General features: G+C 36.8%; 1 protein-coding gene across 1 annotated transcript in view; it reads right to left on the bottom strand.

Annotated features, from left to right (window-relative positions):
• Nucleotides 1–21,068, bottom strand: part of tim (timeless) — a 173,607-nt gene that overhangs the window by 108,818 nt on the left and 43,721 nt on the right. The window contains exons 4-5 of the mRNA XM_089104130.1: nt 19,479–19,727; nt 16,066–16,208 (exon numbers count right to left, since the gene is read on the bottom strand). Of these exons, the coding sequence (XP_088960256.1) occupies nt 16,066–16,208; nt 19,479–19,727 (392 nt within the window). The remainder of the gene's footprint in view (nt 1–16,065; nt 16,209–19,478; nt 19,728–21,068) is intronic.

The following is a 21,068-nucleotide window of genomic DNA, read 5'->3' as shown; positions in this document are numbered from 1 at the left end:
ATATCCATTTTGTTCAGCCTAGTTGATTTCCAGATAGATATTGTGTTTTTGAGGAGGACACTACCCCACAACCATCAAGGCAAGCGTTTTAAGTTATAACCTTGGGGCATTTAAGATTAAATAGAAAACGTTGTCGTAGAAACTTCAAAAAAGGCTAATTGGATTGAAAATTCAAAGGGCTCGTGCCCTTTTTAATAGTCAAAAGAAATTGAAGGGATACTAAGCCCCCTCTCATGCCTACCTTTTCCCCAAACACATCCAATCAAAATTTTGAGATAGCCATTTTGTTCCAAAGTAGTTGAAAGTTCTGAAAAAATAGGTCTTTGAGGATGACAACCCCCCAGAGCCCTCAAGGCAAGGGTTATAGTTATGCCCTGGGGCATTTAAGGTTTTCATAGAAAGCATTGTCGTAGAAACTTCAAAGGGAGCTCATTCGATTGAAAATTGTAATGGCTAGTGCCCTTTTTAATAGTCAAAATTGATTGAAAGGCAACTAACACACCTTCCACGCCCACCATTTATCCAAACATATCCACTCTCACGCACCCTCTCACGCCCATCTTTTCCCAAAACACATTCAATCGCAGTAAAGGCCAGACGGCTCTAATTATTTATTTTTCATAGGCACTTCATATAGAAGGGGTCGTCGTAGAAACTTCAAAGGAGGCTCATCCGATTGGAAATCGAGAGTTCTAGTGCCCTTTTTAAGGGTGAAAAGGGATTAAGCAACTAACACCCCTTCTACGCCCACCAGTTCCCCAAACACACCCAATCAAAATTTTGAGATAGCCATTTTGTTCAGCGTAGTTGATTTCCAGATAGAAATTATGTTTTTGAGGAGGACAATCCCCCACAGCCCTCAGCGCAAGGGTTGTCAGTTATGCCCTGGGGGCATATTAGGTTTTTATAGAGCTTTTTGTGGTAAAACTTCAAAAATGACTCATTCAATTGGAAATTCAAAGGGCTAGTGTCTTTTTTAATAGTCGAAAGTGATTAGAGGGAAACTAACCCCCCTCTTACGCCCACCTTTTCCCCAAACACATCCAATCAAAATTTTGCGATAGCCATTTTGTTCAACGTCGTTGAAAATTCTGGAAATTAGGTCTTCGATGATAACCTGCAGCCCCCAGGGCAAGGGCTTTAAATTATGCCCTGGGGGGATATAAGGTTTTTATAGAAAGCGTTGTCGTATAAACTTCAGAAAGGGCTCATTCAATTGAAAATTTAAATGGCTAGTTCCCTTTTTCATAGTCCACAGTGATTGGAAGGCAACTATCACCCCTTCTACGCCCAGCATTTCTCCTAACAAGTCCAATCAACATTTTGATATAAGCATTTTGTTCAACGTAGTTGAAAGTTCTGGAAATTATATATTTAAGCAGGACACTCCCCCCACAGTCTTCAGGGCAAGTGTTATAAGTTATGCCCTGGGGACATATATGGTTCTTATGGAGGGAATGCTCGTATAAACTTCAGAGAGGGCTCATTTGCCTGGAAATTGAAATTTCTAGTTCATTTTCTAAGCTTCAAAAGATATTGGAGGGTAACCAGCTTCTCCTCCCCCAAACCCTTTTTTCCCAAATGCATCCAATAAAAAATTCAAGGTAGCTACTTTGTCAAAAATAGTTCAAAGATCACATAACAAAAATTCCTGTGTCGACATAACCCCCCAGGGCCCAGAGGCAGGCGTTGTAAGTTATGCCCTGGGACATATATGGGTGTTATGGTAGGGATTCTCGTTTAGACTTCAAAGAGGGCTACTTTGATTAGAAACTGACAGTTTTAGTTCACTTATTAAAAAGAGGTTAGAGGGCACCTAGCCCCCCCCCCCCCTCTCCACGCCCCTTTTCCTCAAAGCCATCCGATATGAATTTTGAGATACTTTTTTTCAAAGAATAGATCAAAGACCATATAACAAAACTCCGGGGTTGACACAGCCCCCCAGGGGACAAGGGCAAAAGTTGTAAGTTATGCCTTGGGGGAATATATGGTTCTTATTAAAGGGATGCCCTTAAAACCTTCAGGGAGTGCTCATTTGATTGGAAATTGGAAGTTCTAGTTCAGTTTTTTAGAGTCAAAAGATATTGGAGGACAACTAGCCCCTCCCCCACGCCCATTTTTTCCCAAATGCATCCAATAAAAATTTTGAGATAGCCATTAAGTTAAAAATTGTTCGAAAGTCAGATAACAAAAACTCAGGTGTCGTCACAACCCCCCAGGGCCCGGCGACAGGCGTAATAAGTCATGCCCAGGGGCACATATGGTTCTTATGAAAGGGATGCTCGTATAAACTTCAGAGAGGGCTCATTTGATTGGAAATTGGAAGTTCGAGCTCACTTTTATAGTCAAAAGAGATTCGAGGGCAGCTAGCCCCCCCCCCCCCGCGAGCCTTCTTTTTCAAACCCATCCAAAACTCCGGTGTCAATACAACCCCCCAGAGCCCAGAGGAAGATGTTCTAATTTATGCCCTAAGGGCATGTATGGTTCTTATGAAAAGGACGCTCGTATAAACTTCATAGAAGGCTCATTTGATTGGAAAGTGAAAGTTCTAGTTCACTTTTTAAGAGTCAAGAGAGTTAAGGACAACTAACCCCACCCCCCCCCCCTTTTTCCCTATTCCCATCCGCTACAAATTTTTGAGATAGCCAGTTTTTTGGAAATTGTTCAAAAATTAGATAACAAAAACTCCCCCCAGGACCAGGGAGATAGGAGTTGTAAGTGTCGTCCTGGGGCCGTATATGGTTCTTATGGAAGGGATACTCGTATAAACTTCAGAGAGAGCTCATTTGATTGGAAATTGAAAGTTCTAGTTCAATTTTAAGACTCAAAAGATATCCGAAGTCTACAAGCCCCCCCCCACACACACAGCCTTTTTTGCCCCAAGCCCATCCGATAAGATTTTTATAATAGCCATTTCATTAAAATAGTTTAAAGGTCAGATAAGAAAAATTCCTATGTCGACGCAACCCCCCAGGGCCTAGAGGCAGGCGTATGAGTAATGCTCTAGGGGCAATTATAGTTCATATGGAAGGAATGCTCGTATAAACTTCGGAAAGGGCTCATTTGATTAGAAATTGAAAGTTCTTGTTCACTTCTTAAGAGTCAAAAGTGATTAGAGGGCAGCTAGCCTTCACCCACACTACATTTATTTTTTTCCCAGAAGCACTTCATATAGAAGGGGTCGTCGCATAAACTTCAAAGGGGGCTAATTCAATTTAAAATCGAGAGTTCTAGTGCCCTTTTTAAGAGTCAAAAGTGATCGGAGGGCAACTAGCCCCTCCCTCCTAGCCCTTTTTCCTTAAATATGTTTAATAATAAATTTGAGGTAGCCATTTTGTTAAAAAAAAGATCATATTACAAAAACTCCTTTACGTATGGCCATCTTTTTAAAAATAGTTCAAAGGTCAGATAAGAAAAATTCCTGTGTCGACCCCCCCCCCTCCAGGGCCCAGGGCAGGCATTGTAAGTATTTCTCTGGGGGCCTATATTGTTCTTATGGAAGGTATGCTCGTATAAAATCTTGAGAGGGCTCATATGATTGGAAATTGAAAGTTCTTGTTTATTTTTTAAGAGTCAAAAGAGATCGAAGGGTAACTAGCCCCCCTCTCCACGCCCTATTTTCCTCGAACCCATCTGATAAGAACTTTGAGAGAGTAATTTTTGAAAATTAGTTCAAAGGTCAGATAACAAAAACTCCGGTGTCGACATAACCCTCCAGGGCCCGGGGGCAGGCATTGTAAGCTATGTTCTGGGGACGTGTGTGTTCCTTTTGAAAGGGATGCTCGTATAAACTTCAGAGAGAGTTCACTTGAATAGAAATAAAAAGTTTTAGTTCATTTTATCTGAGTGAAAAAGATCAGAGGGTTACTAGCCCCTCCCGCCCTCCACGCATTTGGGTTTATCGGATGGATAAACCCATCCGATAAAAATTTGAGGTGACCATTTTGTTAAAAATAGTTCAACCATCAGATATTAAAACTCCGGGTTCGACAAAACCCCCAGGGCCCAGGAACAGGCGTTGTAAGTTGTACTCTGGGGATATATATGGTTCTTATAGAAGGGATGTTCGTATAAACTTCAGAGAGGACTCATGTGATTGAAAATGGAAAGTTCTAGTTCATTTTTAAAGAATCAAAAGAGACCGAAGGGTAAATAGCCCCCCCCCCCCTGCCCTCTTCCCCACACCTATCCGATAAAAATTTTGAGATAGCCATTTTGTTAAAAAATAGTTCAAACACCAGATAACAAAAACTCCTAGGTACAAACCCTGTTTTTCACCTTGATATTGCTACTTTCATACCAGTTTTGATACTTTGATGAACATTTGATTGATTTTTTTAAGTTTGATTTTGAAATAAGGCATTTTTAAAAACTTGAAACTTTTTACAATCAAAAACGAAAAAAAAAATTAAAAAAAAACATTCAGAAAAATAAGTTTTTCAAAGTAAAGTAAAGGCCATTTTAAACTAAGTTCAGCAGATACAAATACCTGTTTAAATTCAAAGTCAAAACGACAAGAAATTACTATTAAAGAATAAATGAAACCCAAAAGGAACAGAAATTAAATAAACAATCATAGCAAAACCATACCGCAAGTAATAATATAAATGAATAAATAGATCTTAAAGCGAGTAATGCTTAGACTGAATATGAAAATCAAGCTTAAAACTAAAAAAAAAATTTCCAATTGAAGTATAAATGAAACTTAAAAAGAACAGAAATTAAATAAACAATCAATGGCAACAAACATACAATAGATATTAATGATAAACAATATCAAATTGAATATTTGATGAATAATGATATTAATTGTTGAAAGATCCATCAATTCAAGAATTTATTTCACTGTAATTTTATTTTTATTTTCAATGCTGTAGGAACTGGAAAAGAAAATATTTGTAATCTAATTCGTTTTCAGTTAAGCACCAATGACACAGTAGGCTTTTGGTTATTATTTACAGCTAGGAAAGGAGGCAGTATCTAAACACTTGTTTGCAGTGAAACTATATTCGTCATAAACAACTTAAAAAATAAGAGCTAATAAATTAAACTGATTTTTTTATGTTTAATGATATTAATTGCTGAAAGCTTATCAGTTCAAAATGTTACTATAATTTTAAATGTTTAATTTCAATATTAAGTAACAAAAGAAAATATTTGTCATAACATTGGTTTTCAGTAAAGCGCCAATAACGCAGTAGGTTTTATACTTTTACTGTGAGAGATGGAGGTGATACCCAAACTCTAGTTTGTACTGATTTTGGTTTGTTTCAAGCTTGATTTGCATATTCAATTTAAGTTTCACTCGTTTTAAGATTAATTTATTGATTTACATAAATATCTATTGTATGTTTGTTTCCATTGATTGTTTATTTAATTTCTGTTCGTTTTAAGTTTCATTTATACTCCAATAAGAAAACATTTTTTTCGTTTTAAGCTCGATTTTCATATTCAATCTAAGCATTACTCGCTTTAAGATCTATTTATTCATTTATATTATTACTTGTTGTATGTTTTTTGCTATGATTGCTTATTTAATTTCTGTTCGTTTAGGGTTTCTTTTATTCTTTACTAGCAATTTCTGGCCGTTTTGGCTCTGAATTTAAACAGATATTTGTATCTGCTGAGCCTAAGTTTAAAATGGCCTTTACTTTTCTTTGAAAAACTGATTTTTCGGAAAGTTTTTTTTAATTAGTTCTCAAAAGGACTAACATTATAGTAACCAACTGTAAGTAAGGCTTTAAAGTGTATGGACGAATTGCAAGAAGGCGACTTTGCCTAATAGTAACCAAAACTCTAAAACAAAGGAATTTTGATATCATATAAATAATAGTTTAAATATAGATAAATTCTTTAATTAGACAGTGAAAAACAATAATAAAAATTCTGAATATTTCGATCACACACACAGCAACCGTCATCAGCAGATACAATAACCATGTTTTGATAACTACATACATTGTGGTGATTTTTACAGTGATTCTAAATGTGAGACATTTTGAACAAAAGTTACGAGTCTGAGGAAATTTGTTCTATTCTCAAAAAGAAGAAAAGACCTACGACAAATTGGAAAATCTTGAAGAAAATTACACCCTCAAATTTAGCATTTCAAGGAACCTTACTGCAGATATTTCAAGCTCCTATCTACACAAATCTGGCATTGTGCAATATTTACAGTAACATTTATTGAGTCGGGTCCGAGGAGGTGATAGCCCGCTTTGCATAATTTATCAAAACGAACAGATATAAAATAAAAAAAAAATCAAAAGTGTAAATAAAGACCGAAATTAAACTTAAAACACATAGAAACAATCCGGGATCCTCCTCAGCCCCCAATCGTTATGTTTAGACTGTATATGTCTGAACCACTGTATATGAATAATGTACAGTAAGATCACGGCTCACGAAATATTTGGCTAATACAATCTCGGCGCGAACAAACTGATCCTCCTATCTAATCTGCCTTCAGTGGTCCAGTGTATATTACCCTGGAGCACCTATTTTCGCAGAAACTTTTTCAAAATGCCATTTAAACCTCGAGACTGAAAAACTTACTTGTAATTTTCTAAACACACATAATATTGCACTACTAATTACCAATTTTTATATATGTATTGGAATGAATTAATTTAAAATTAGATTCTTTAAAATTTACTTATACAAAGGTGAAGCCAAGCTTCGCGTGCAAGAGAAATCTGACTTGTCTACCCCTGAAAAAATCTTATGTCTCTTATGTTTATAGTTGTTTAAATATCCTTCGGAGTCACTTGCATATAGGTTCGGCTTTGTATAATGGTTGAGACAGGGAAAGATCCTACTGTATTATATATATATACAGTGGCCTAAACATAGCATATAGACTTTATGTATTCAAACACAAGGGTCGTTCGATTAAGACCTATTTTAAACCCCTATACAAGATTAGTATAAAGAGCGGAGGGTCGAAAAGTGAGCAGCATCCTTCATACACAGGACAATTTCAATTCGCTCTTCTTAGTAATAATTTTCAAATCTATTTCCTCATATTGAAATCCCAAAAACTTCAATATCTCATTCATTTCACAGATATTTTTAGATATATAGATAACTAAATAATTTCACTACCCACTCGCAAAACGGTACAAGACCACAAATGGAGTAAATAAATAAAAATCTATGAACACAAATTAGATAGTGTATAAATGTACACAGGCACTTAAAAACGATTCTCAATGGCAATGCTACTAGCCTCAATTGACTTTAAGGATTCAGTCTAAAGCTTAATGAGAGCCGCAATGATGTCGGGAACGTTGAACTGACGTGACATCAATCTATTCTTTGTCCACGGTCGTAAATTAAGCAGAAATTTTGTACCTTTATAATAATCTGAGCGAAGCTCTCTTGTATCACTTTCCAAAAAATATTCCAAAATGCAGACATAGCTAGAAAATGGAGTATAACTAAAGCACTGTAAGAATGGCTAGAATCTGCCGGTTATATTGTATTTTCGTTGGTGGATAGAACTCCGATCCATACACTTTTCTCGCTTTTTCTCCAGAATGGATTTATCTGTAGGACATTTGCAGAAACCATACTCGACACAATAGGAATTCCTATGTAAGCAATAGAATCGGATAAAAGAAGATCATCATCACCAAACATCACCAAACATTACAAAAACGGCCCCTTGAATTCGCTCCTCTTCGTCAAGACGCAATAGCTTCACTTTTTTTAGTATTAAATGCAAGACCGATCTGTTTATACGCTGTGCCAAGAATATAAAATTTTCATAAATTCTAGAAAGGCTACAGCTTGTGTTTAAATATCATCCGCATAATTGAGCAGTGAGAGATATAATCCGCGGAAAATGCAACTCATTTTTACCGAATTCGGGCTCTCAAGGATGCAATTATTACAAACAGTGGGGACGAAATAGCACCCAACGGATCCCTTTCGTCACTGGTACTGAATTACGCAGAATAACTTGACCACTTGTAGAAGACACTTTAGCTCGAACAGAAAGTTTTCTATATATATTACAAAAAAGTAAAATAACCGACCACGCCACCTTTTTTTTCACCACAATCCACGCCATCTTTATGTGCTGCTTGTAATAGCTGAACATGTTCCGGAGTCATATGCCCTACAGATATCATGACCAGACACGAAAATTCACTCATTTGACGCATCAGCTTCTATGAGCATATTAGCTAAAATATAAAAGGACGTGCTAGCGGCCGATACCTTTTTTAAAACCAATTTGGTTATCTGGAGTAGAACATTTACTTAAAATATCCTTAATAACGAGCATTTCCATTAGGTTACACAAAACAGATGAAACAGTTATAGATCAGTAAGACACGTAATCTGCCGTGTTTTCCCAGTTTTTTTTAACACAGGAGCAACAATGTCAGTACAAAAAATATCAGGTACAGGACCAGTATACAAAATAATCTGAAACAAAAGCCAAGATGGCACAATAGATAATCGCTTCATAGATAATCAGCAAAATGCAAACCCCAGGGTCCGTCCAAACCACCAGCTTTTTTCTTCTTTTTTTTTACTTACGGATGGCGAAAGTAATGTTTTGATGGTTATTACGTAGCCAACAGCAGAGCAAGGTAACTTTAGACCTTTATCTAGCTCTTTGGTGAACTTTTCTTCAAGCTCTTGAACAGAAGGGAAACACTTAGAAGTAAACTTGGACATCCACTCAATCTCTGGGATCGCAACTTCGGAAATACCCCAATTTCACCTACGGTAAGGAAATCTCCATATTTCATTTGGATCATTATTAAATGATTTACTTTGCTGATCAATCATTCCACATTTATGTTTAGATACGAATTTAGCAAACTTGCGCTTAACAAATAAACGAACTTGATTTACGATACCAAATCTCGGACGATCACACTCAATCCAGAGCCGATTCCAGAATTTCAAAGATTTTCAGACTACTCCGGAATGTCCATACCAATTCTAACTTTCTGACTAGGCACAGCAGCTATTTCTGGAAACTTTAAAACATGAGAAATTTCCGTACAATGTGTTCAGACAAGTTTGTTTATCTTCTTCATGAACCAGGGCATTCTGCTGTAATAACTGAAAAAGTTCCCTAATTTTGGCAAGATTCCCATCTAATACGACATAGTGTGTACTAAGATCAATTGTATACCCGTAAGTCTTGACTGCCCACTGCACTAAGGGGATTGTCAGATAGTACACGGGTGACTTGCAAAGAATTCATAATTGGGAAATGGCCAGAAGCACAGACTTTTATATCGACATGGCACGGGCCACATGCCGGGGCTTTCGGTAAGCTTATCATGAAATCGAGGCTAGAGGTCGATCCTAAGTAGTGCATGTATGTAAAACCCACGTCATTGGCAGCTAGGCTAAGACAATCTTAGGAGACTAAGAACATTTGTACACAAGGATTATTCCTGTCAAAAAGGTCACATTTTAGATCGCCACCTATGAAGCACTCAAGATCTTAAAAAAGACATCTGCTCATCAAGCTTGAGAATTTGCTGAGTTCCTTACTGAATCGCTCTTCAGAAACATTACCATAATATGTCGGCATATACACTGAATAAACAACCATTCTGTGTATCTTAACAGTGACAAAGAATTCCTCGATTTTATATAAGGGAGAGATTGAGGGTGGTATTGATGAGTATGTTCTTGTTTGGGAGTCTTGTTTGGTCAGTCTTGTTTGGGAGTTCATACTGTAAACACCTCTGTTGGATATAGTCTGAATATAATCTCATTATACAATAAGACTCAATTGTGATTCCCTACGAACTTATCATAATTAACATAATCAAGTCTGGATATAATCTCATTATACAGTCGGACTCAATTGTGATTCCCTACGGACTTATCATAATCAACATTTTTGAACTTGGATTATTTATTATTTAGTTATTTGATTACCCTACGGACTTATTATTGAAAATAGTTTCAGAATCGGAACTTGAATTATTTGACAGCCAATTATTTTGGAAGGAAATTGACTTTGGACTCATTAACTAGTTGTATTACCAGTAAAATTCAATAGGAATATGACAGGAACCAGAGCTACTTATATTTGCCCTGGATTTGAGAGGCCGTGTGGGAAAGGTGTGACGATTCAGTGCTCGAAATGTCTTCTATGGTTCCATCCCCCCTGTGCTGCAAACCCCAACTGGAAATGCAGCTCATGTGTTATGGCTGTTGTAATTGAGCACCCTGAGGCTGATACTCCTGCATACGCTGTCGTTAACCCCAAGAATATGTTTTCCCCGCCTTTGGAGAACCCATCCCCTCAAAATTGTCCCAAAAGATGTGAGAGTCGCCTTTCAAAAGACAATTTGATCCTGGAACTTGAAAAAAAGATTCACAGCAAGGAAGAAAAAAATTAATCTCAAGCCCGATCCCTATCGATGAAACAGACCGAAATCGACGCTCTGAATTTACAGCTATTTGAAAAAAGTTGTGACGTTGTGGTGAAAATTGCGGAAGGACTAGGAATCACCGAAACACGAGAAACTAAGAAAAAGTGTTTCTTATTTATATCTACTTGGTGAACAGTGTCCGTTTATTCATGAAAGCAAAGCCGTTAATGATAAGAAGAAACAACTGAATCAACGAGAGAATTCGCGTGGAAATAAAGTGTGCAAGTATTTCGAAGGAGGTTCCTGCAACAAAAAAAAAACAGAATTGTAATTTTCTACATATATGCCGAAAATGTAGACTGAAAAAGTGCAAAGCAACAAATTGCAATTTCTTTCATGTCGATCTTTGCCGTATGATGGCTTGTGCCAACAGGTTGTGCAGTTTTGCTCATAGTGTTAGTAATTTAAAATGTCGCATTAATCGTTCAGTGCCTTTTAAGTATTTTGACCGTTTGCCTCGTTTTAATCGTTTTAACCGTGATCCAGTATTCGATTGTAGTATGCCAAGTCTTAGCCAGATTGTTTATGGAAGCAACGCTTCAAGCAATAATCCTTGACCCGAGCCGGTGTCAAAAAACTTGTCGAGACGAGGGGACCAACAGCTGAGCCTCATAGACCCCCTCCCTCCTCCTACTCCACCTATCCCTTTTCATCAACAGCCAATCAACAACCAGCCCCGTCCCGATTCTATTCCCCCTCCCCTTTACCCCTTTCCCTGCAGAAGGAAAAAATGTTGGTGACTTCAGTTTAAATAATCCTGTTGCTGCTCCAGTCGCGATAGAGGGCAAGAAATTCCAAAAATAAACCTTTTTCCCGGGAGTTTCACGACAAACGTTACGTATTTCCTTCTTTCCTTTACAGCAACGCCAAAAGTTTAAATCTAGAGAAGTTTACTGAACTTCACACCACGGCTCAAATGCTTGGCTCTTCCGTTATCTGTGTTTCCGAGGTCCACCGGCAAGATCTTAATTTATTGAGGGTTCCTAACTTTTCTTCTTTTATTAAACTTCGGCCTGATGACCATTCTCTTGAGAAAAAAGGAGGAGGAATTATGACACTCGTGCACGAAGATTTTAAACCTCAGCTTTTAAATATAACTTTTCTTGGAGATAATGATGAAATTATTTGGGTCAAAGCCCAACCTAAGCGACTCCCTAGGCCGCTCTCTGCCGTAGCAGTGTGCGTTTTCTATTATTCACCTGGTCAGCCAGCTGCAGCAAGAAAAGCTTTTTGGGAGAAGCTGCAGGAATCGACAGATTACGTCCAGAGAACTCACCCATATTTTGGAGTAGTAATGCTAAAAGATGCTAACGCACTCGATAGCAAATCGCTGGCCAGGTCAATTAACCTTAAAACTCTAGTCGATTTCCCAACAACTAAGGGGAATACTGCTTTGAATGTAATCCTGACAAATCTTTCTGAATATCACCAGAATCCAAGTAAACTAGCACCACTTGGTGGAAGTTATCATTATATGTTACAGTGGAACCCCTTGGAAAAAGTACAAATTTAATATTCGGTAACCAAAGTTAATTCAAGGCCGGTCACTGACCATGGTCTGCTGCACATAGGTGACTGAATGACGGAAGAAAACTGGGTCACAGTCACTTCAGATAAAGACTTGGATTCCCAAGTAGAAGAATTCCATAATAAGGTAAATTCAAAATTTCTCGAGTGCTTTCCCGAACGTAAGACTAAATTATGTGCTAGTGATAAACCATACGTAAATTCAAAAATAAAGCAACTGATAAAACATAAATTGCACCTAATAGGAAAAGGTCAAGAGAACCAAGCAAAACAGTTGGCAAACCAAATAAAATGGAAAATCAAAAAGGTACAAGCAAATTACTATGAAAATGGAGTTTATTATATTTTGGAGTCCAAGCCGTCACAGTTTTTCAGTAAAGTAAAAAGTCTGACTGGCAAAAGTTCTCAACCAGTTGACTTCAAGAAGGAGGAGCCTCTAGAGAAAACTGCGAATGATTTAAATGCCCATTTTGCTTCAATTGTGCAGTCTTACCCCCCCCCCCTCTTCCACCCGAGGATCCTCCAGTAAGTTTAACTACTCCTTCAGAGGATAATTTAATTGCTGATATTTCATCGGCAAATATAATCCGTAAACTCTCTTCGTTAAAAAGAACTTCCGTTGCCCCTTTTGACATTCTAGTTGCTCTCATTAAAGCATTTACTAAAGAATTATCATTTCCCCTTCAGATTATTTTCAATAATATAACAAAAACAGGATATTTTCCAAAGAAATGGAAGAAAGGGTTAATTACCCCCATTCCGAAAAAAGGAGCAGCTAATGATTTCTCTGGTGTCCGGCCGATCATAGTTACGTCAGTTTTTAGCAGAATATACGAAAGCTTTGTTGCCGCATGGCTGAAAAAATATCTTTTGAAAGTAACTGATCGAAAGCAAATTGGTAGCATCCCTAAGTGTTCGACAGTTCATTACCTTGTTAATTTATTTTAAAACACCTGGACGAACCTGGAAAATGGATAAATTTAGTTGCAATTGATTTCAGAAAAGCATTTGACCTTGTTGATCACAAAATCCTTTTAGAAAAAATGGCGAAAAAAAATATACCCAGCTTTATTATTAAAATCATCAAGAGCTTAAAAAATAGAAAGCAAACTGTGAAGAATAAAGACCAATTTTCCACTTCTCTGCCAGTTTTTTTGTGGAATTCCACAAGGATTTGTGATCGGGCCGCTGTGCTTCCTCCTCATGATAAATGAAATTGCTGCTGAGCTGGAAGACCGATGGAAATACGTTGACGAATTGTCCTTAACGAAAATCGTATCTAAGAATTCGAAGAGCAATGTTGCTGGTTTCATCGACCAAGTTACCTCAGAGACAGCTGAACTAAACATGATCGTGAATAACGACAAATGCTCGCACACGACATTTTCTTTTTTTCAGAATACTCAACCGTCTTTCGAACCTCCTATCGCTTCCGACCTAATAAGCCATAAAATAACTTTATTTGGTGTGGTGATTTCTTCTGACCTCTCATGGCGGGAGAATACAAAGACAATTTTAAAAAAGCTAACGGCGCAATCCAAATGCTAAAAACACTGAAAAAATTTCGAACTCCTAAGGACAAGCTGAAACTAATATTTTACACTTTCATCCGCCCCTTAGTTGAATATGCTTGTCCGGTTTGGCACTTTACCCTTACCCAGAATGAAACTGATAAAACAGAACGATTTCAGAAGAGACTGCAAATCATTTATGGCAGTTCCCCTCTACCTTACTCCTTTTACCTCAAAGAATTAAAACTTGAATCCCTTTCTTCCCACCGAGAAAAATTATGCCAAAGATTTGGTTCCTCCCTCCTTCAACATCCAATCTTCCGATCATTCCTTCCCCCACCTTTTGTCCCTATAATATCTCGTCCCCCCAGGGAAGTGGCTGAGAAGGTTCCAAAACTAACTTCAGTCCACTGTAACACCATGCGCTACAGTAAAAGCTTTGTACCAAGCTTTGTGAGATATTACAATGATCTCTAGTGTTTTTATTGTTTAGTTTGTTTTATCCTGACGAAGTTTTATCAGACAACTTTATTTTGCTAATTATGACTCAGAGACATCATATTTGGGCTTTGTCCACGAGAGCTATGTCTTGTTTTTGAATTAAATGAATTTCAATTTGAGTATGGCAACACCACCAGAGGGCCACCCTCTTCCTATGTAGCTGACTGGGACCACTAATGATTTTACTCCTTCATTTATCTCTAGCAGGTTAACATCTAGTTTGGATTAGAAATATACCTGTACACAGATCAAATCATTATAGCACAGTCCTTTAAATGGTGATTGCGCCACAATTTAAGTTTCATGAGACTATGCACACAGTGTCAGCAGTTGTTGCTTAGAAATTAGACTTTAGGCGACAGGGCATTTAAAGCTGTAGCACGGGTGCTCAGACGAGCAACAACTAGCACCCTTTGTGAGGATTGGGCATAGATTGTCGTGAGTGCTGTTATGACTGCTAGCATATATTGAACATTTTGGCACATCAATGCAGGATTTTGCAGAATGTCCATATAGCTGACAATTGCAGCATTGCATTGAGAGGAATTTATACTCTTTCATAGGCAGTCATTTATAGCAAAAAAAGTCGGCGAGAGTTTATTGCTTCATTTGCTAGAACATTTTAGTTTTAGTTTGGGCATCTACACAAACAGGTATAACGGACTTAAGTTCATCCACAGAAGTTCCTCCAGGAACATGTTGGATTATTCCGAAAAACACATGGATTTTTTATTTTAAACTTCTACGTGAATTACTATTACCCGCTACTTCTTTAAGTTATTCGGCAGCATTCTTGTTACTCAAAACTACTCTCCGTTCAGACTTCCCTAGCTTAGCTCTAGAAAATGCGACCTAGAGTTTCTAAAGAATGTCAAGATGTATCTTCCCTGCCTTCGGGTTCAAAAGATCTTTCGGAGGGTTTTTTACGACTACGGTATATGATGTCTTTAAATAACAGTGCTAGTTGCATTAGTAGGCAAGACGGTTTTCACACGATTGGGATTGGAGTCTACAGAGCTATCAAACTTAACACACAGTTCGTTCAATTTCCGTGTCAGAGTGGCTGTCACTTAACCTGGAATGACTGTTACTTCATCCCTTTCAAAAGTAACAAAGCAAGGAAGAGAAATATTATTTCTTCACAGCCATTCAGTACTTTAATTACATCAACAAGTCTGTGCTCTTAGAACAAATAACAAAACATGTCAACTTTTCAGCCAAAGGCCGCACCAATTCTTTAGCAATGAAAACTCCTTGCACCGAAAAGCATTTGACTGCTTTTTTCGCTATGTCTTCCGATCGATTTCCGGCTTTCACGTACAGCAAAGTTCAATAGCGAATTTAAAATCAGTTTGTCACTACTCACCATCTCCTCAAAATAGCCACGCACACATCTCTAGCAGCAAGGGAAGCGTAAGGACTCAATTACCTACCCTCCACAATCTAAGGCTAAACAAATGTCGGTGGGTACCTACAGCTCTTCCGGTGGGTTCTCTCGTCTCATCTTCTTGCAGCCGATGAAATACGCTCAGTCACTGATGACACAATTTAGGTTTTAGAAATAAAGATGGTGTTGTAAGCACTTCTCGAAAATCCAGATAGAAAAATAATATAAATTGATATAAACAAAACACCACAATAATCCCAGCAGAATTAAGAAAAAAAATTAAGGCTTCAATATCCAAATCTATAGAATAAAACACCAAGGTAAACCTCTCAGTACAATAGTTAGGGTCTCTAGAATTCAATAATGATATGAAAAGTGAAGAAAAATGTATTTGTCCCATAATTTAGGACTGCAAACCAGGGCTCAATTTCAACACAACCACATGGGTTAGTTTACACTGACGACGCTAATGTATGTAATGATCAACATAAATTCCCAAAATATACTACTGAAGTTATTCATCAGTGGGTTATCAATCTCAAAAATTCAAATATACAAGCGTTTAAAAAAAGCTCAAAATAAGCGTTAAACTGAAAGCAAATCTTAGTTAAAACCTGGCTTAAAGTACACCCGTGTTAAATAAATACATGTTAGTTTCAAACACTTTGTCTGTACAACCCGTAAACACTGAAAAAAGGATTCAGCAAAGGATATTAGCTATTACCTTGTTGTTTTTCGACGCTTTGTCACTTTTCTTCGCCAAATATCTTCACTTGTACGAGGAATTTTCATTAGCTTTGACGCTGACCGCCTTTTTGTTCGAACGTTATCCGAGTCTGAGCTGGTGCCTTCCATTATGTCAATATTCTACAATAGAAAAAGGATATAAATTAAGGATAAAAACTCTGAAAACCTTTACAATCAAATATTGTCCAAGTCTGAACTAGTAATTTTATTTATTTATTTATTGCCCGTCAAAAAAAGGTACAAAAGACGGAGTACCACTAAAAAAGAAAAAAACACACACAAAACACAAATTACAACCCATTACACATAATCGAACAAATTACAAAGACGAGAAACAAAAACTCAATTATACACTGCACTGTAGGTACGTAAGAAATTTTTACTTTTTAAACTTCCAAGTACTGAAGAAACATAAGCAATATGATCGATAACTTCAATTCAACTACCCTAACCTACAGCAAAATACTTGATAACTTCAAGTCAAAATCAACGGACTCAATCAACTAGGCTAAATATGACAAGAGACGGTAAAAAGACTAAATATGACAAGAGATGTGCAAACAAAATTAAATGGACAGCGATTTACTGTCTTAGCAAACGGTACCAAGCGCGGGAAGAAACTTTCTCGTTGTACCGTTTAATTTGTTCAATTGTAGTTGCCGTCGGGTCCACAATTTTAAAATTTTTGACAAGGTGTGAATTTCTTGTCCACGGCGGGAGCCGCAACAAGAACTTCGTATACTTAAAAAACGCGGATCTGAGCTTTCTTTTCTCTGGCTCGGGAAAAATGATCCAAAACAGGCTTAGATACAGAAAATGGGGAAGGGATACGGCATTATAAAGTTAAGCCAGATTTAAACGGTTGAAATGGATTTTAGATGAGATTACTCTACTGTAAGCAAAAGCCAGGCGTTTACGAAGATGATCGATAAGGAGGGAGCGGGTAGTTTTGAGATCCTTTCCAATTGGTAAACCAATGTAAATAATGTCTGAGACATGGGCTATAGACAGTTCTCCCAGCCTTAGACACGAAACCCCTTCCTAACACCACCTGAACAGAAAAATCTCTCACTTCCATAGGTTAAATTGGAAGCCAATATTACTATAAGTTGAGTGTCGTATCTGGAAAGCAGTCTCCATACTTTCGAACGAGTAATTGGGGTTCAGACTATTATTGGCGTAGCATTGTAACGTCTATGCCACGAGCTATGCACGTGTTCCCGATAGTAGACTGTGGTTCAATAATATAATTTTAATGCTCTACATTAAACAAGGATATACATTGAAGAAAAATCAGCGTCCGGACTAGTATTCTACATGATTTCAATGCTCTACCTCCACAAAACAAGGATATAGATTCAAGAAATGACGCTGAGCACCATTTAAATCGAACCTGATAGTTACTAGCTCACACACATATTAGTTCAGACACTAGTGTCTGAACTAGTGTGTACCATTATTTTAATGCTTTATGTACAATCAAATAGGAAATGAATTCGGTAAGTTAACCCTCAGAGCCCTTTCAATTAAAGTTTGTCCGTGTGCTAACTAGTACTCTTCATTAGTTCAATACTTTACAACAGTAGTACCCAACCTGAGGTATGTGTAACCCCAAGGTTACGTAGAAGCAAGCTGTGAGTGGGGTTTGCAAAAAAAAAATTCCAGTAATGGCGGAATCCACCTCTTGGCAGGATTGAAACACAGGTTACGTTCGTAACATTATTGTTACGTTTTAAATAAAATGTTACAGTCATAAAAATATTAAAGTTATGTGATATGTTTGAATAATCACTGGATTGCTCATTTTAAGAGCAATCTATTTTGACCCATGAACAAACTACACTGTTTCCGCTTTCCCTACACTGTCAGGAGTTTGAACATTCTTTTACCCTGTGATAAGGTAATATTAACACACAATGATTGACTTACTAGGATCAGAAAACGGCCGTTTTCCCACTCGCATAAGGGCAACATTCTCATCTGTGGAATTATTTTTGGCAGAGATTGGAAAGCAAACAGATTTTACAGTCAATATCATAGGTGTCTGTTACTGTTAATAATTTCCATGTTCTACGCACAATGAAATAGAAAGCAAATTAAGTAACCCTGAGCGCCTTTTTATTACATCTTTTTTGCGTCTGAAATACCACTCTTCGTCATTTCATTACTCTATAATGAAAAAAACGGAGATTCAAGAAAACAACGATAAATGCCTTTTCGATTGAGAACAGTCTGAGGTAGTAATATCTCTTATTTCAAATCAATCATCTATAATAAACAAAAATATGGATTCAAAGACATAAGAGAAAGCTAAAGTGTAGCGATTGTATAGCAGGTCATACATTGTTCTTATTATTATTATAACCGAAAAAATATATTTAAAATCAATAAAGATTATTTCTATTTACTTGTAACAAGTAGAATCAACTAAAATAAATTGTCTATAATCTAATAATGCTAATTTTGGAATTTGAAGAAACACAGTACGTACATAGGATATAATATGCCAGAGGTTCCGGACATTTTGATAGGCGTTAACGTCTCGGACATCATACGACATGACGGACTGGAGATTAACGTAAGAACCCAAAGTTGTGGATGGAAAAAATACTACATACGGTTGGAAACATGGAGAAATTGTAAATATGAAGTTTATTGCTACAGGGTGCAACTCCACTATGGTACTTTGTGGATGGACTATTTGCCTACAGTCCTTGTTCCGGGGGGGGGGGCTGTGAGGGGGGTAATTTAATTTATCTTTTATTTTGATCTTGACCAAATAATTACTTGATCAATTAATTAAAATTATACAATTGAGTGGTTTTTTAATATTTTTCGATTTAAAATACTGGAAAAAGGTACTTTCCAGTGAACTTACCCACAAAATGGTGTTTTTCAAAATATGGAGATGACAAAAACAAACTGGGGTACACCCCTTCCTGCCCACCAAATGACGTCACTTGGGCAGTAATATATTGTTATGAGTGTAGCCACGTTGAACTGGAAAACATATAGCAAAACTAATATATTACATAAATCTGCCAAGATATGTTTTCCTTTTACGTCATTACTAGATTTATTACAAGAAACAAGACATTTATGAATCCGTAACAGTTATTTGACCACTTTTGTGGATATAATTATCAGTCTATTTTTACGACCCCACTTCCAGTTGCACACCAAACAAGATTGAGAGCGTCAAGGACAAAGGTGGATCTAGATTTTTTTAGGAGAGGGGGCGCAAAATAGGTTAATCTGATAAACTTGCATTAGGAGCAAGTTAGACGTGCTTTAAACAGGATATATATTACGACCGTTGTTCAAGTTGGTTCGAACCCTATACCCAGTTCACTTTTAAAGTATATGCCTTACTCCAATGTTATCACTTACTACTCCCAAGCAAACAGGAACACTTCTATTCATATTTTGTATGTCACAAGAAGCCTTTCGAGCGGGTTTATCTTGAAAGCCCTGCTCTATCAACTCGGGACATGGGATGAATTTTAGAGATTTTTTTTCTTTAGGGCTTAAGTCTTCACCAGTCGCTGTAGAATTGTCTCCATCTTGAATGTCGCTGGAATTACGGCCAGAGTTTGCTGAAGAAGCCGATGAATAATCCATACTTTGATTGTTGTTTCCCTACAAAATTAAAACAATTGCTAGGATTTTTTTTAAGTTTGATGTTTGATTATGGAGCCTGGACATAAGCTTGTTTATGTAAAAATTGTCTATATGCTTAAGCATTGAAAATGTCAGCCAAGTTGTACAAAGAACTTAGTGTGGTTAGTTTCAACGGAATTATTAAGTAATTGAAGATAAATTGAAGATGACTGGAGATTTACCTTATTAATTAAGCACTGAGCAAATTTCTATACACTTGAATATGAAGAATGTATTTGCATGCAACGGAAAAGACTTAGTGTGGGTAGCTTCTATGAAATTAGTGAGTAAGTAATTAAAGATGATTGAAGATGATTGGGGATAATTGAAGAATTGCCTTAATATTTAAGCATAGAGCAAATTTCAAACATGTAAGCATGAAGAATGTCTTTGCCATGCAGCAGAAATAACTTAGTGTGGTTAGCTTCTAAGAAATCATTAAGTAATTGAAGATAATTTGTGGATAATTGTAGATGATTGAAGATAATTGAAAATTTATCGTAATATTTAAGCATTGGGCGAATTTTTATACGCTTCAGTCGTTGCCATTGCCATAACACTAAGTTATTTCTGCTGCATGGCAAAGACATTCTTCAGAATGTCTTTGCCATGCAGCAGAAATAACTTAGTGTGGTTAGCTTCTATAAAATTGTTAAATAATTGAAGATAATACGGAAATGATTGGAAATAATTGAAGATTCACCTTGGTATCTAAGTATTGGGCAAATTTTTATATGCTTGAGCATGAGAATGTCCTTGTCATGAAACGGAAATAACCTAGTGTTATTAGCTTCTAAAAAAATTATTAACTAATTGAGAATAATTTGAAAATGATGAAGATGATAATTGAAGATTCGCCTTAATATTTAAGCACTGGAAAAGCTTTTATACACTCGAGTATGGAGAATGTCTTTGTGTGCAGGGTAATGGACTGAGTGTGGTTAGCTTCTAAAAAAAATAAGTAATTGTAATTCTATCCTTTCATTTTGTAGCGGAGTTGATTAAGCTAGAAATTTGAAATTTTCTGCTAATAATGTTGGACTTGGTAGAGTAATTCTCAACTATCTATCCATCATAAAATATTTAACTTTGAAAAAAAGAGAAAAGAGCTCTTTAGCTAGTTAGGTAGTAGTACATGTATATTTACAAAAACAACTGTTCATCTTTATTTTGTTCTTTCTATTCATTTTGCAGCTGAATTGTATAGCCTAGAAAATTCAAACATTTCAGCTAATGGTCTCGGAATGGGCAGAGTAATTCTCAACTTTCTGTTAATCATAAAGCATTATACATTGAAAAAAAATTAAACAGCTCTTTTAC

The sequence above is a fragment of the Artemia sp. Qi Xiang Cuo genome, chromosome 18, assembly GCF_049724085.1.
Source record: "Artemia sp. Qi Xiang Cuo chromosome 18, ASM4972408v1, whole genome shotgun sequence".
In the NCBI taxonomy this organism is placed as follows: domain Eukaryota; kingdom Metazoa; phylum Arthropoda; class Branchiopoda; order Anostraca; family Artemiidae; genus Artemia; species Artemia sp. Qi Xiang Cuo.
Note: the sequence above shows the minus strand (reverse complement) of the source record. Positions and strands in the feature narration are given on the sequence as shown.